General features: G+C 40.8%; 1 protein-coding gene across 1 annotated transcript in view; it reads right to left on the bottom strand.

Annotated features, from left to right (window-relative positions):
• Positions 1-17587, bottom strand: part of DNAJC5B (DnaJ heat shock protein family (Hsp40) member C5 beta) — a gene marked incomplete at its 3' end in the record, with an annotated part of 68272 nt that overhangs the window by 33889 nt on the left and 16796 nt on the right. Inside the window, exon 2 of the mRNA XM_082859043.1 lies at positions 13834-13961. Within this exon, the coding sequence (XP_082715169.1) occupies positions 13834-13952 (119 nt within the window). The 5' untranslated portion in view covers positions 13953-13961. The remainder of the gene's footprint in view (positions 1-13833; positions 13962-17587) is intronic.

Below are 17587 nucleotides of genomic sequence, written 5' to 3'. Positions count from 1 at the left end.
GTAGTTGTTGTTTGTTTAGTGACTTTTCTGACCTAATTTTATAAAGTCTGTATTCTTTTTTTTTTTTTAATATTTATTTATTTGTCTGCACCAGGTCTTAGTTGTGGTACATGGGATCATCATTGCTGTGTGCTAAGAGCCTGCATGCTGCAATTAAAGTCTGTATTCTTAGTCATGTGTGGCCACTGAAGTCTCTGTTGCATTAGCTTAATGGCTAGCTAAAGATTAGACAGATTTTCTCACACATTTGGAGCCCAAAATCACCCAGTCTTTGCAGATGGGCTCTGTGTGTATGGTAGGGCACACCTTCAGCACTCAGCTAGGCAGTTTACAACTCTGCCTTAGCCTTTACTTCCTGCCTGCACAGCTCTTCAAGGTCAGCCAGAAGTGAGAGCTTAGGGCTTTCTCAGGTCTTTCCTGTGCGTGTGCAGACCCCTGGGCATGGTAGTAGCTTCTAGATTCCCAGGAATAGGTCAGAGCTTTTCAAAGCCCTTCTTCCCCAAAGTATCTCATTCCCTAGCCTTTTCTTCCGAGTTTCTTTAGTGAGTCTACTGTTGCCCCAACTGTTATTCGTTACCTCAGGCAGCAATGACTAAAAATTTGCCTATAAATGTTTTAAACAAATGCCCCCCTCCTTTCATAGCAACTTTATAGCACTGGATAACTTTTGATGTAGGTGGGATACAACAAGCCTTTTAAGCAGGTCTTCCAGGGAGCTACCAGACAGATCATCTGATGACAATTATTTGCAAATAAAGTCTTTTCTGCTTCTTCTGGTACCACTGGTACCAGGAATGCAGACAGCTATTTTCATGGTTACAACTGAGCTGAGGAGCAGGGTATGGGACTAGGACAGTTTAAAATGCCATGAAGTTCAATGTTCTTACCATGATTCAACTTAAAAAAAAAAGTGCACCCCAGTTGCCACAAGCTTCTGTATAGTTTTCCAGGTTCTGAAAAGGTTGATTCTGATAGTTCTAAAAATCTTTTAGATTTTTAGTTGCTTTTATGGTGGAGGAGACTTTTAGAGTTCCTTATTCTACCATTTTCATTGATATCATCACCTAGCCATAGTTTAATATCTATATCAATTCCAGTAAAATGTATAAAGTTTATAGAAAACATTTCCAGTAAAATGTATAAAGTTTATAGAAAAACATTTCTTATAGAAAAGTATTCTTTTATTATTTATGCTTTTCTTTGAAGAATACTGATGGACATAAAGCAGATTTAAGGAATGTTTTGATACCTAATAGATGTAACAATATTCAATGAGATAAACAGTGTTAGTGTTGTTTAAATTTATGTCCACATAATTTCTTTCAACCACTGTATTAGGTTATTTGGCTTGATGGTCATTGCTAAAGCACCCAGAAAAAAAAGGATTGCTTTTTCTTACTGATTTATTCATTTTTAATTTTCATGCATGCATTTATTTACCAGTTATTTACTAAGTACCTAGTCCATCAGGTATAGCTATAGGTTCAGGGTATCTGGCACATAAAATGTGCCGAATGATGCCATGATTTTATCAATAGATGACTTAAGAAGCAGTTGGACTTAACAGTATTGCCAGAGAGAGGTGCCTTACATTACCTTAGGACCTATATGGACTTCCTTGCAACTCTGACTCATTTAACCATCTAGAACTTTGCTAGTAAATACCAAAAACTACTCCTATCCAGTATAAGAGTAAACATCACATTAGCTGGGATGTGCAGTCATCTCCTGGGTGTGCTGACAGTGGACCCACTTCCCCACACTGTCTAGAACTTACAGCTCTGTGCTAATTCTGGATTCCTCTCACTACTGCTGTCTTTAAATCTCAACCTGGGCCTAAGAACCCTAAATTTCATCCCCAACCTTCCTTCTCAGACCCTGATCTTTGCTCCATCCTTCAGTGTGGCCTGTCACTCAGATTCAGGCCTTTATATCCTTTGAATTCATGGTAGCTATTCTAAAACCAGAGATGTAATGGTTAAGAGTGGTAGGCTCTGGAGTAAGGCAACCCAAATGCTGGTATTAACTCCACTACTTACTGCTGGGTGACTTCGGACAGCTACTTATCCTACCTTCCTAAGCCTCAGTTTTCTCGAGTGTAAAATGAAGATAATAATAGTATCTACAATACAGAGATGTGAGAATTGAATTGAATAATGAATATAAATCACTGAGCATAGTGCCTGGCACATAGTAAGCGTTCCATATATGCTGGTTACTTTTATTATTCTTGTTATTAATGACTCATTGTGGCTCTTGTGATTGTCCTTCTGGCTTTTCTTTGATTGGTATAATTTGTACTATATAAATTGGTATAAATTGTCCTAAAATTAAGACTGCATTAACTTTCTTGGGGAAGACTTCTCTAATCCCTAGTCCAGATCAGCTTTGTTATATACTCTCATGAGGCCATCCTTTTTCCTTCAGAACACTTTATCGCATCAGTAATTATACACTCATTTTTTTCATCATTTGATTGTTTTTTGTCCCCTCCATTGGACCTCAAGTTACATGAGATCAGTGACAATGGTTTGCTTAGAATTGTATCCCCAGAACCTAGCATAATGCCTGGGATAGGAATGAATAATGGCAGGAAGCATTCACTTTCATTTAAATGATTAATATGAATTCTATGCTCAAGTTAATCTATTCCCCTCACTACAATTTCCCTTGTTTTGCTTGTCTTCTTCTAGTATGTATCTTTTAAACCTTACTAAATCTAACTTTTTATAAGGTAAGCTCTTTAAATGGTACAAAGTTTGTGGTTACAGATGGGTATAGATAGACGTAGATATATAGATAGGTATGTATATTCATCTTTCATAGTCTAATGTATTGATAATAGGTATCTAGTAGTAAATAGGTCTTGAGTAAATGAGCGAGTGGAAAAAAAAAGTCATTGATCCTAATGATTCCAGTGCCCAGGAATAACTGAAGGAGAAGCTGCATGAAGAACTAAGAGGATCAAGTGGAAGATTTGCCATAGGAGACGGGAGGTTATGCACTGACCTGGAAGATAACGCTGACATAGCCTCATATACTCTTCTTTTTAGTGGAAGGTTTTAGAACTCAGGAAACAAATTAGTGCTTGATAGAGATTAATTTCAATTTATTTTGTGAGCTTGAATCATCACTTTGCCTTGTAAATATTTACGATTCTTATTAGCTATGCATTCCCCTGACATTTAAACTTTATTCATAAGCAGCCTCTGTTATGACCTGTAATTGCTAATAAAGATGGATAAAAGCACCACAGATTGGGGTTGCCACAGATCACTATGGAAATGACACTCTTTCCTGCTCCTTGTGAAAACAGCATTGCCACACTTCGGTCTACTCTGAGGCAACTCACCTCTTCAGAGGTGGAAGATAATTTCCAGAAAGTTCCATGTGAAACTGAATGAAATAGAAAAATCAGTTGAGTCCCTGCTACCCTGTGAACCAAGATATTTGGTACCTTGTCAACAAGGAGAAATTAAGCTCATCCGTGGGCACAGAGACCCAGGTGCTAATATACAGAACAGTTCACCTTGATTTTGTGGTTCTCTGAGGACCTAAGGAAGAGCTCGATCTGTATCTGATTTCTTATCCAGCCGGCCAGTGTTATGTTAGGCTCCTGCACCACGTACACCGGGGGAACCAGTCAGCCTTCCTTTCAGCCATCTTAAATTTGTTTATATCTAACTTCAAAAATGGACACATCCGTGTAAATAAAAACTATCATTTAGGTTGCATATGAGATTTTGAATACTCAAGACTTAGATTCTCTAAATTGCATAACCGGCTCTATTTTCTACAGTTTTCCCTTCCTTATCCCCTAACTACTTCTCACTTGAAGGCTCCACAGCCATGTAAAATGTACTGTGTCGCTACTGAAACTATGGTCTTTCCTTGCTGATCTGCTCCTCTCTATGTACTGGGTCAGTGTATGACTCTCTCTTCAGCTAGGTGACCAAATATTTGAGAAATGGTCCTAAAGAAGCTGAGAATATAATCAAGGAGAAAACCCACAGGCAAAAATCTATTTGCTGACCAGTTCATTCTTGCATTTGGTAAATATTGGCTTGGTGCTAGGACTGGAAGTGCAATGGAAGACAAAGCATACTGCCTGCCCTCAAGGAGTTGATGGAGTGGGAAAGGCAAGAAAGAGGGAATTACAACCTATGAGGATTTCATACTCTGATGGGACAGCACAGTGGGCCGTGGAGCGTGTAGAGAGCTTCCAGGAAGGTCCCAACACGCCCCTCTCCTCAAGCCCACCTCAGCGGTTCCTTGGTTCCTTGTAATCACTTCGGGTATGATGTTTGGGTTTCTTCTTTTTTTGTTCTCTTCTCTCTTGCCTCTCTCCTTCCCTCCCCTTCTCTCTCTCTCTCTCTCTCTCAATTAGATTCTAACTTTCTGCTTATATGCTCCTTAAAATAATTTTGAGAAATTGTTCCTTCCACAATCTTAACTTGGTATCTAAAAGTTTTTTGATAAAAGTGAATAGATGTGAATTTTCTGGCAGCCCACTGGTTAGGACTTTTCACTTCCACTGCAGGGGGCATGGGTTCGTTCGATCCCTGGTCGGGGAACTAAGTTCCTGCATGCTGCGGGGAGCAGCAAAAAAAAAAAAAAGTGAATAGATGCAAAGGGTGCAATTGTCAGCATATTACAAACATTGACATGTTAAAATATAAGTTGTTACACTCTTTTAAACGTGTTCAGTGGAATTTAAATGTCACAGAATCTAAATACCCCCCATACACACACTTTCTTACACACAAACATACACACACTCTCTTACACACACATATACACACGGACACGCCCTCTTACATACATGCACACACACACAGACATTCCTTAGAGAGTCTCTTTGCACCCATGCCCCACCCAGGTTTGAAGAGTACCATTCTTTAAGGCTGTATTTCTCACTCCTTATGTATCCTTTGTGGCAGCCAGTACCCATGTGCCAGACCTTGGCTAAACACTTCACATGTATCATCTCATTTAATCCTCAGCAACCCTCTGAGGTCAGTACCATTATCTGCATTTTACTGTGAGAAAAATGAGGCTAAGAGAAGGGGTTTGAATCCAGGTCTTTCTGACTCCATATCCTGCACTCTTGACTGTTACTATATACTTAGAGTTCACTGCAGTCAAGGGATTTTAGTGTTAAAATCTGTGTGGAACACCTCAAAGAGAATATGTAACGTCCAGCACCATTCCTAGCACTGCTTTGCTTTTCTCCACATCATTTACCAGCATCTGGTAGACCGTATATTTTACTTCTCTGTTTATTATTAAGCCTCCCTCATTTCCCCAGCCTAGAATATAGGCTACAGGAGTGCTGGGATTTTGTCTGTTTTGTTCACTGCTATTTTCTCAGTGCCTAAAACCATGCCCAACATATAGTAGGTGCTCAATAAATATCTGTTGGGTAATAAACAAGAGTTGCTGCTATAAAGCCATTACGATTGTAGGAGACTCTAAACATACCAGTGGTTGCTAAGTGATCTGATCAGCCTTCCTGGCTTCTGCAATAATTAGATAGCAGTATGAGGTATAGATCAACAATCTACTGATTTTGGAGTGAAGGATTCTTATGTGACAGTCAGTATCAAGAAAAGAAGGCTCTAATCACACACCTAAAGTGCTTGCTGAGCACAGATTAATGACAAACTGCATTTACGTAATTCGGGTTTTTAAGGAGAACATAGTCAGGTAGCCTTGTTGTAGGGCTATGGTAGGGATGCAACTTGTAGCCATCACAGCCTGCCCTGCACGGCCGGGAGTTTGAACAAATCAGGGCATGCTTGAGAGCATGGTGATGGCAGCCTCCCAGAAATCCCCCAGGGCTAGAGAGCCTTCCAGAAGGAGTCTAAGCCATATACCCTGCTGGAGCAGTCACAGTTGGGTGAGTCTGACAAACTGGTAGGGCAGCCTGACAGAAGCCTCTCTGGGGGTGGGCTGGGAACTGCAGAGTGTTCTGGGAAAGGATGCTGTCTTAGGGAAGAAAGAGCCAGGCATGATAAACATGACCCTTTATCAAGGGAACAAATGTTTATCTGTCAGAGGGGGTGGAGATTCTAGGTATAGCATCATTACTGCTAGTCTCTGACTCACCCTTGAACACGTATCTGGGTCCTATAGAAAAAGAGATCTGTAAGAAAATCTGGAAGCTTTTCTACCAAACTTTGACATTCACTGGGGGCTCTAAGAGAGTATCACAAAAACGAGGGAGCCATTCCCTACATCCATCCCCCCACCTCCCAAGGGCACAGCCCAGCAGGCATTTATGACTCCTTTGAGCCTCAAGAGAAATAGCAGAGGCAGCTTCTTGGCCTGGAGGAGTAGTCGGAAGACTTGAGCACTGAGGAGTTAGCAAGGAGCACCTGCTATGCCTGCCAGGCCTGGGAGAGTGGCACAGAACAGCAGCAGAGCAGCTGTACCCAGCTGAGAACCAGGGACCTGCAGCAGCAGAGCCTAGCATGCCCCAAGTTGTACCTAGCAGTGGCCGTGGACATGCTCACTGAGTGAATGGCAAAGCAGATATCATCAACAGGGTGGAAACTTGGTTTGGTGGAGCAATCCTGCTACATGGGAATGAACTGATTCCTGGGTCCTGGGAGACTCTCCCAGGGGAGCCTCCTAGAAGGACTTGGGTGGTGGAGACTTTACAGGGAACCTAAGCTCTTGAGTCACTTGAAAGGGGCCAAAGACTGGTATTGGGGGCTATGCAGAAAATAATCTTTGAGGGTCTTATTTCAGCAACCTACCATGTCCCCAGTTGTCCCACCATTCACTAGCATTTCTCTCTTCCTCTCCTCCTCTGCCAGCTTCCTAACTCAAAATTTCTGTTGGCTCAGAGAGACTGCTTTAATTAGGTGAGAGGGGAAAGCTTGCCTGTTTAAAGCTACAGCAAATATGTGAAAGATGGGTAACCTCTTAGCCATTCCAGGTGTATCTGAACTTTAAAAGCTTAACTCAAGTGAGTCTTCTTCAGACAGCATGAAAAGGGGGAGTAAAGACTCTTAGGCAGTGGGAGAATAGGGGAAAAATATTTGTTCATCTTGTGAAGAAACATTGGTAGGATTAAGCGACATGACCCAGCTATGAGAGAACTGAATTAAATAAGGCTTAGACTTCAAACTCCTTGGAATTATTATGCTCTGTAATATGGGAGGCAGATTTATTCCATAACGAAGGCCCTGGCTAAGACTCACACCACGAGTCTCACTCTGTGCTATGGCACTTTTGACATGGAGGAAAAACTCGCTTTATGCTAGATAAATGGTTTTTGAACAGTAGCACCAAATGGCAGGATAATTTTAGACTTTTAAGGATGAGAGTATCTGTCCATTCATAATAGTACCTGGTATTTTCACTGTGATTTTCCACAAAGGGCTCCAAGCGCTTTGAAAAAGTGATCTCCTTTCTCTTTACAAAATCTCAATTAGGCAAGTGCTTCAGTACATTATGAATTGACACAGTAGAAACCTTCCTCCAGTCATCCTCCCTGCTGTCCTTTGAAATAGCTGGGGATTCCAATTTATCAGCTGACTAATGAAGTGTGGTTGTACTTGTAATGTAGGAAAAACAATGATATAGGAAGACCTGATGGTTTATTGACAGAAAGGTTCTGTGATAAGGGTTTATAAATAGACATAGGAAGGCACCGAGATAGGTCTGTGAGGCTGTTTATGGTATTTTCTCTTAAAAAATAAAGGACTAGAGATATTGACAATTTCCTTCCCAACTCTGTACCCCTCTTAGAGAACGTAGCCACTTTTCCTTCCCATAGGGTTGGATCCTACAGTCCTTGCTGAGTGGTAGTGGGGATTTGCGATTCCAGATCTCTAGTTAGAGCCAGGTAGACGTGGGCGAGCATCTGACCCAGCTGGGCCCACTAGATAATTGCTCAGGAATTTAGAATTGGTACATAGCAAAACTGGAAAGTGGACAGGAACACCAAGATAGTTCCCCTCTTCCCACCTCTAGCTCCCTTTCTGGGACCATGGGAAACTTTCTGTTTGCCTCTCGGAGAAGCTCTAAGTTGGTTTAAAAAGGAAGCCTTGATGGAAAACAACCTAACTATCTATCAATAGAGAAATGATTAAATCATGAGACGGCTCTGCCATGGAAAGCTATACAGCAATGTGAAAAAATGGAAACTTTTTATGAACTGATCATTTCCTAGAATGACCTCCAAGATACATTAAGAGAAGAATGCAACTCACAACGTAGGAGTGATAGTACACCACCATTTGTATAACAAGAAAGGAAAAATATAACTCATACTTAGACCATTTACATTTAATATAATTATTAATATGTTAGGGCTTAAGTCTGTCATTTATTTGTTTTCTGCTTGTTTCCTCTGTTTCTCATTTCTCCATTTCCCTTTTCTTGTCTTCCTGGGGGTTATTTGAGCATTTTCAAGGACTCCATCTTGATTTACTTCTAGTTTTTTGGAGTGTATTACTTTGTGTATTCTTTTTAGTGGTTATCACAGTCTACAGATAACAGTGTTTGACCAATTTGAGTCAAGTACAGAAAGCTCATTCCCATTTAGGTCCCATTATTCTCTCCACTTTTAAACATCGTTGTCTTGAGTATCAGATGATATTATAATTTTTATACCAGTCATCATATATTATGTAGAAAACTCATGAGGAGAAGGATAGTCAATTGTATTTACCCATATTTCTGTGTTCTTCATTGTTCTTTCTTCCTTTCTGATGATCCAAGATTGCTTCCTTCATCATTTTCTTTCTTTTGAAGAGCATCCTTTAGCCATTCTTTGAGTAGATCTGCTAGTGATTAATTCTTTTAGTTTTCCTTAATCTGAGAATGTCTTTCTTTCCCCATAATTCCTGAAGTATACTTTCACCAGATGTAGAATTCACAGTTCTTTTAGCACTTGAAAAATGTTGTATCACTTCTTTCTGGCCACTATTATTTCAGGTGAGAAATCTGCTGTCATTTGAATTACTGTCCCCATATAAGCATTGTGTTGTTTCTCCGTCTGCTTTTATTTTCTTTGTCTTTAGTTTTCAGAGGTTTAATTATGATGTGTCTTAGTATGGACTTGTTTAGATTTATACTATTTGAGATTCACTCGGCTTCTTTTTTTTTTAATTAATTTATTTATTTATTTATTTTTGGCTGTGTTGGGTCTTCGTTGCTGTGTGCAGGCTTTCTCTAGTTGTGGCAAGAGGGGGCTACTCTTCGTTGCAGTGTGTGGGCTCTCATTGTGGTGGCTTCTTTTGCTGTGGAGCATGGGCTCTAGGCATGCGGGATTCAGTAGTTGTGGCTCGTGGGCTCTAGAGCACAGGCTCAGTAGTTCTGGCGCACGGGCTTAGTTGCTCCGCAGCATGTGGGATCTTCCTGACCCAGGGCTCAAACCCATGTCCCCTGCATTGGCAGGTGGATTCTTAACCACTGCATCACCAGGGAAGCCCTCGCTCAGCTTCTTGATTTGTAGGTTTACATGTTTTGCCAAATTGGGGGAATTTTCGGTGGTTATTTCTTTGAATACTCTTCAGTCTCACTCTCTTTCTTCTCCCCTTCTAGGACACGAATGCTGTAAGTGTTAGATCTTTCGTTATGGCCTCGCAGTTGCCTGTGACTGTTTGTTTTCAGTTTATGTTCTCTTGTTGTTCAGATTGCATACGTTGTATCGATCTGTCCTGAGGAGGACACTGACTCTTTCCTCTGTCATCTCTACTCTACTAGTGAGCTCATCCTGTTAGTTATATTATTTCTCTTATTTTTCAGTTCTTTCATTTCCTTTTGGTTCTTCTTTACAATTTCTATTTCTTCGCTGAAATTTCCATTTTTTTTACTTGGTTCAAGAGAATTTGTAATTGCTTGTTGAATCTTTTTTATGATGGTTACTTTAAAATACTCAGATAATTCCAATAACTGGTTCACCTCTGTGTGGGAGTCAGATGATAATCTCTTCTCATGCAAGTTGGGATTTCCTTCGTTCTTTGTATAAAATGCGTGATTTTAATGTGGACATTTTGGCTATTATGTTAGGAGACTCTGGGTCCTATTTAAATTTTTCCTTTTAATAGACAGTCAGTCAGTTTGGGTTTAGCATGCAGGTCCTAGCCTACTTTTGTGGTCAGTGGTTCCAGTGACAATCTAGTTTTCAGAAACTCCATGGTGCTATTTTGGTCTGCTTGGTTTGTCTCCTGCCTCTGGGGCCGCTACTGGTGCTTGTTGGTACTAGTTGAGGAAGTGAAAGGAGCCTTCCCGGGCTGGATGTCTGGTGCCTTTAGGTGGGGGAGGGGAATCTCCAGGCTGCAGGGACAAAAACATTTCCTGGGCTGGGTGTTTGTTGTGGCAGAATCCCCCTTGTTAATTTCCCCTGTAAAGTGGGATCTCTGGGTGGGAGAGGGGAGTCTCAGGCTGGTGGGAAAGTCCTCTGGCTGGCTCTTGTTAGGCGGACATTCAGTTGGTCCTCTTTGCTGTTTCTGCTGGGATTACCTAGAGTTGTTGGCAGGACTTCAGTTCAATTTAGAGGAAGAATAGGACTACCTGGCTGCCTTCCATTGCTAGAGCGGGTGTTGGGAAAGGCCAGGCCTGGATTACCTTTTCTTGGGTGTGGAGTTGTAAGATGCCTTGTCACTGTGTTGCTCCTTTGGTCCTGAGATCCCTAACCAATTCATCTCTTCTTCTTCCATCTACCTTTTGAAGTTTCTCTTTTTTTGTCTCTTGTGTTATTTCCAAGGGTTTTCATCATGCTTATTAGCAGGGAGGATCTGTGAGACACAAGCCTGTACCATCTTGCCTAGACCAGAAGGTCTCTTTATATGTTTATATAGCATAAGATCTCTCTAGCAGGGTACACAGGAATTTCTTTCCCTGGGGAGGGAACCTGGGGGATATGAGGTAGGAGGGAGAATTTTTTTGTATACGTGTTTATGTGTTCTCATTTTAATCAGGTGAATGTATTATCTATTCAAAAATAAAATAAAATATATAAAAAAAAAGAGATCTTCTAGCTCAGCCTTGTTTTCAAGAGCACAACCAAAGGTTACAACAGAGGTCAAGCACCGTATGGATTCAACAGTTGGTAATTTTATTAAACTTCACTGACTTTTAATTTCACTATATTGTCACTGCTTTGATCCAGATCCCTGAATATAAGAATAATATTCTCAGTGGATTTTCAGCCTGCTCATACATTTTGAATAACTTGCAGAATACAAATGTGTAATTTAGTTAGAAGTAGATGCTTTGGGCAGCATACTAGTACCCTAATCAGCTGAAAAAATAATATTTGTATGACATTAAAACAAAATTAATAGGAAGACACTGATTACATGAAAAGACTTTAGGTTGTAATTATTAAACTTGCAAACTACTCAGCATAATTAGTGTCTTAATTAGGATATGACTTGAAATTTTAGCTTACAAAATAAATAAAGGCAATGAAAAGTCACATTTGTAAAGTAAAGCGGGCTTTAGAACTTATAGTTAGACATCACTTTTCTTCTCATTTTGGGGATCATCTTTGTGTAGGGTATTATGCTTACAGTGCATATACTTTGATTCCCAGTCCCACCCCAGCACAGCGTCTCAGCCCAAAGCCTTAAAGGTCAAGTTTAGTGACCCTTCACCAAGGACATCTACCCACAGGGGGCTGAACAGCTCCCAGCCACGCTCCTGGGTAGCTCTAGGGCACAACGAAACAGCAAAGACTTTTTCTTCTCCAGCACCTTAAGTGAAATATAAACTAGAAGATTGATATTGACTTTGATCAAAGTCTACCATTTTCACAGAACTATTTGGATTCAAATGGAAATTTTCACCACTGTCATTTATTCTTCAGCACATGCTTCTTGAAGACGTTTCAGGTCCCATAGTTTACCACATGGTGAAGGTTCCAATTCAAAGCCAAAGAATTTTCCATCAGTAGATAAAAATGGAGAATTCAATAAATTTTGGTGGGCTAGTGATTTGGGAAAAAAATTAATCTGGAATCCTACCTTCATTCCTCATGTCAAAATAAACTCCAAATGGATCAAAGATTTAATATAAAAGCAAAATCATAAATGTACTAGAAGAATATAATGGTTAATATTTTTATAATATTATAGTTGGGAGAGGCTTTCTAACCACAACAGATAAAACAAAAGCCATAAAGGAAATGACTAACAAATTTGCCTACCTAAAAATATTAAACTTCCATACAACAAAAAACAAACAAAAATAAGTTTAAAAACCGAATTCAAGGCCAAATCAAGAAGTAACTGATTAAAATCTGAAACTTTCATTTGTAGTTTGATTCATTTTTCTTCTAAAGGCACAGCTTTATTCCTCAATAAGTTAGGAAGTAATTGGAAATAGGCATCATCATTTATGTACAAGGATATTAAGTATAGTGAAAATTAAAAGAATTTACATGTTAAAAAGTAGCTCATAAAGTAATTAAGTTACAGAATAGCCATAGGCTGCAGGCATTAAAAATCACAATATTAAATAGCACCAAAATATTTTCATGATAGGATCTTGTTAAAAAGAAAGCTAGTTAGTTGGTGGGAATGTAAATTGGTGCAGCCACTATGGAAAACACTGTGGAGGTTTCTCAAAAAACTAAAAATAGAACTGCCATATGACCCAGCAGTTCCACTCCTGGGTATATATCCGAAAATGCAAAACTCCTAATTTGAACACATACATGCGCCCAATATAGGGATGGGGGAGTGGGAGGTACAAACTACTGGATGTAAGATAGGCTCAGGGATGTATTGTACAACAAGGGGAATGCAGCCAATATTTAGTAATAACTGTAAATGGAAATTAACCTTTAAAAGTTGTATAAAAATTAAAAAAGAGAGAAAAATTATATTTTCCTAAAATATGAAATGCAAGAGGTTGGAAGAAAAATTTTAATGAAAAAATACAACAAACTAGTGAATGTAACATAAAAGAAGCAGACTCACAGGCATAGAGAGCAAACTAGTGGTTACCAGTGGCAGGGGAGGGACAAACTACTGGGTGTAAGACAGGCTCAAGGGCATGCTGTACAACACAGGGAAGAGAGCCAGTATTTTGTAGTAACTGTACATGGAAAGTAACCTTTAAAAATTGTATAAAAATAAATAAAATTGGGACAAGACAAAAAAAAAGACAGCTAGTTAGAGAATATAGATAAATCCAATTCGAGTGTAAAATGTCTTCTCTAGATTTTTTTTAAAAGACTGGAAGAAAAAATATCAATGATAATTATCACTAGAGGTAGAATTATGGATAAATGTTGTTATCTTCATTTTTAGTGATTTCCAAGTTTTGCACAATAAGTAAATTATTTTTTTACTTAATCCTTTTAAAAATTCCTTGGTGCTTTGAAGAAAAAGATAGTCCCATTTTCCCCAAAAGTAGCTAACTTGGAATTAGATCAGATATGAAAGATCAAAACTGAAGACTTGAAAACCATAGCACAATACAGCAATTACAAAGAAGGTCCCCTTTATTTATTTTTTTTAATCCCTCTACCAGATTTGGTGATGCTATCTCATGTGGGTTAAATGACAACTCCTGGTCATTTGCAGTGTTTGTCTGTATGTCTGTCTCTCTCTAACAATGCAGGCCTAGAACACAGGCTACCCTTTCCTAAGGCCCAGCATCACAAGAGAGTTCTTTCATAAAATCAGTGTGATGCCTGTCCATTCCCAATTGCTTATGCTGTAGAATAGGGAATGGAACATTCCAGGTCTGAGACCTGATTACCAGGTCTCAGCAGGAATTTTATGTCTTTAATTGGAGGCACTCGCCAATCACAAAATAACTATCACTAGCAGTACAGGAAATATCATCATTGAACCTCTTCTGTACCTGTAGGTTTTCTTAATTTCTTCATTTGATGCTCCCTTATGCAGACCAAGAATTTCATATAGAGCTTCTCCAGATGTTGACATAGTCCGCTGTCTTTGGTTAGGTGTGTTACATGCCATTTTCTCAAGCTGCAAAACCAGAGGGGAAATAGCCGTGAGGGTTATGCATACTGGATCCCACTCTCTCAAGGGAAGATAGTTCATTTCTGACCTTTTGTAAACTGACAGTCTGAAGTACATCTTTGTGTTAGCTGCAAAAGGAGGGGAGAAAAAGGTTAGGAAAGCCAACACTAGAGCTTCAAGTCAGTCAGGGTTTTAAAGGCTACAGGCAGCCATGCAAATGGAATATGGCTTTGTCCACATGGGTAAATAGAAGCAAAATGTTATCTAAATATCCAGCTAACTCGTAATTGTTAAAAGTCAGTCCTCCCAAGTCAGGCATATATAGATTTTTTTGGTCAGAATTTGCATAACTCCTTTTTTGTATCTTTTCCAAATTTAGCCAGCAATGGAAATAATCATCTATTTTACGTTGACTCTATTGGCCTAGCCGTTGTTAGAGTATGCGTTTAAAAAAAAAAAAAAACACAAAAAAACAACTTTCTGTAAGTATCAAAAAAAAAAAAAAATCCTGGTCTCATCTAGGAGCCTGGTTAGAACTTCTCTGCAGCTGTGGGATACCAAGTCCCCCAACAGTGCTCATGAGTTCGGCACACGAGATAGCACAGCACAGAAAGGGCTGTGCTGTCCCAAGTCCCAAGGAGCCATCTTCCTGCTGTGTTCTGGCTCTAGGGGGGAAGCACGGAGAAGCAAGCACACTGGGGACATTCCTGCGTCCACACTCAGCCTCGCCAAGCCTTAATGTCTTCACTTGTAATATGAGGATAATAAAGCCCACATCATAAGGATACCTTAAGGATTTAGCAATAACGTGTGTAATGTACCCAGGACATAGTAACTTCAAAGAACTATTTTTATTAAAAGAGGCACAGTGTGTAAGTCAGACAGTGCACTGTAGTCAGACCCTCTGGGTTGGAATATTGGCCTTGCCGTGACCTGCTGCATGACCATCCCTACCTATAAATTGGAGACAAAAAAGTGCCTAAACTCACAGAGCTGTTGAAGAATTAAATAAGTTAATATATTAAAAAACAGAAACAAATACCAATGTTCATAGCAGCATTATTCGTAAAAGCCAGATAAATGAAAATGTGGTATGTACATACAACGAAATGTTACTCAGCTATAAAAAGAAATGGAATTCTGATACATGCTACAATAAGATGAACCTTGAAAACGTTATCTAAGTGAAGTAAGCCAGTCACAAAAGGACAAATATTGTATCTGATCCCTGTTATATGAGTACCTTGACTAGGCATATTCATAGAGACAGAAAGTAGAACACGGACTACCAGAGGTGGGGGGTGAGGGGGAAGTGGGGAATGGGGAGTTATTGCTTAATGGGTACAAATTTCTCTTTGGGATGATGAAAAAGTTCTGGGAGTAGATAGTGGTGATGGTTAAATATCACTGTGATTTTACTTCATGTCACTGAATTGTACAGTTAAAAAAGTAATCTTTATGTTGTATTTTATCAGAAAAACAAAACAAGAAAAAATAAATAAGTAGAATTACTTAGATTGCAAGCTCCTCTGACCAGAAGTTCCTTGAAAATTACTGTCTATCTCTGGGCTTTGGGCTTTGGGCAGCAAGTGCTGTATGAACGTATATACCAGGGCTCAGGAGATGGCATCAGGGTTGTGGCGATACTCATGTTCAACACAAGGAATCCCTGGTGACAACAGTGGCAGCGGCAGACCCAAATGGGCACATCCCAGTGGTAGATGGGCTGGGTTGAAGCCAACCTTTGAGCTCTGCTTCCACCAGACTAATGACTGAACCACCTCAGGCAAGAGCAGAGCCTTCTGGATGTCATTTGGTGGGTCAGGGTGGTCTTAGAGGCCCCTGAGACCGCAACATGGCACAGTGAGTGCTTGTGGTCCTAAGTAATTCGATTAAGAAGGACAATGTGCTGGGCTTCCCAGGTGGCACAGTGTTTGAGAGTCCGCCTGCCGATGCAGGGGACACGGGTTCGTGCCCTGGTCTGGGAGGATGCCACATCCCACGGAGCGGCTGGGCCTGTGAGCCATGGCTGCTGAGCCTGCGCGTCCGGAGCCTGTGCTCTGCAATGGGAGAGGCCACAACAGTGAGAGGCCCGCGTATCGCAAAAAAAAAAAAAAAAGGACAATGTGAAGAACTTCAAAATGTTTTTGTGAGCATTTAGCTTCTTGAGGGGAGAAAAGGAAGCCAGTGCTGGAGAAAGTCAGACCCCAAGCAAAAGCCCTCCTGCAGCCCTGAAGACACTGGGGAAAAAAACTGACTTAACAGAGGACAACACCACAAGAACAAAGGCTCCTCTTTTGGCATGACTGTGTTGTCCCCTCCTCAGTTAGCCTTCCATGAAGGTGGAGCTTCCGGAGGCCAGAGGGGCCCTAGTCCCAAATGTCTGGTTCACACACGGACAAGAGGAGGAGGAATCCTAATTTTGCTTGCCACAAAACAAAATCCAGCAGATGTCCATACTGACTGGCAGCCACTCAGTAAATCGTAGCACTTATTTTCACTACTGCTCTACCTTACCTCTCTTACCTACCATCACAATTTCCCTAGCAAGTAAGTAATTCAAGACTTGGGGCTGGGTCATTCATCCCTGGGTTCCAGTTCTGCAGCTCAGCCCTCTCTTGGAACCACGGCCCAACTGAATATTCACAACTGAAGGAAAAGTTGCCCAAGTAACTGACAGCCTCCCTACTTCTTTTCGGTCCCCTCTCTCCTGCTGCCACCACACACATATGCTCATGATACTGATGCTCTGCCCTACACTTCCACCTAACTGTTCCCAGGAATGGAGGCGACTGGTGGGTAGGTTTCTCACTAGTCACACTAAATGCCATGAATGAATGGGATTTGGAAAGTAGGGATTTCTGTGTGGCTTGGTAGACAAGGAATAGGACCACAGTCATCCTACTTGTCTCGGAGATTTTAAGATCTCGCTGGGTAGCAAGATCCCCAAAGTCACTAACTAAGAATATATCAACATTGGGGCTTCCCTGGTGGCTCAGTGGTTGAGAGTCCGCCTGCCGATGCAGGGGACATGGGTTCGTGCCCCGGTCCAGGAGGATCCCACATGCCGCGGAGCGGCTGGGCCCGTGAGCCATGGCCGCTGAGCCTGCGCGTCCGGAGCCTATGCTCTGCAACGGGAGAGGCCACAGCAGTGAGAGGCCCGCGTACCGCAAAAAAAAAAAAAAAAAAAAAAGAATATATCAACATAATGATTCAAATCCTAGGACCGTAGAATATGGAGTTAGAGGTCATCTAAGCCAACTTAACAAATGCCTTTTGGGGCATTCTGACCAGAGATCACTGTAGCAGACAACTTTACTTTTAGCCTATTAGCTCTCCTTTCTCCTCCTACTGCGCTGCAGCATAGGCAGGTGAGACCTGCCTCAGTCTTACGTGATCTCAGTTGAATAGGCCAGGAGTGTGTACCTTACCCAAGCCAAGTCAACCAGGTCAACCAGAGTCCTCCCCTAAGATTTTTTTGTTTTGTTTTGGTTGTAGAACAATCTCTCAGATGGTAAAACTTGTAAAATGTAAAATTTGGGTATTGTTGGCTGGCCTGAAATGAGAGAGATTGAAACAGACCTGCAGAAGAGGAGAAGTGGCAGGAGATGGACAGAGAACCTTGGTGGGGT

The sequence above is a fragment of the Leucopleurus acutus genome (assembly GCF_964270905.1).
Source record: "Leucopleurus acutus genome assembly, chromosome: 17".
Lineage (NCBI taxonomy): Eukaryota > Metazoa > Chordata > Mammalia > Artiodactyla > Delphinidae > Leucopleurus > Leucopleurus acutus.
The sequence above is the reverse complement of the archived record's forward strand: the minus strand, read 5'-3'. Positions and strand labels throughout refer to the sequence as shown.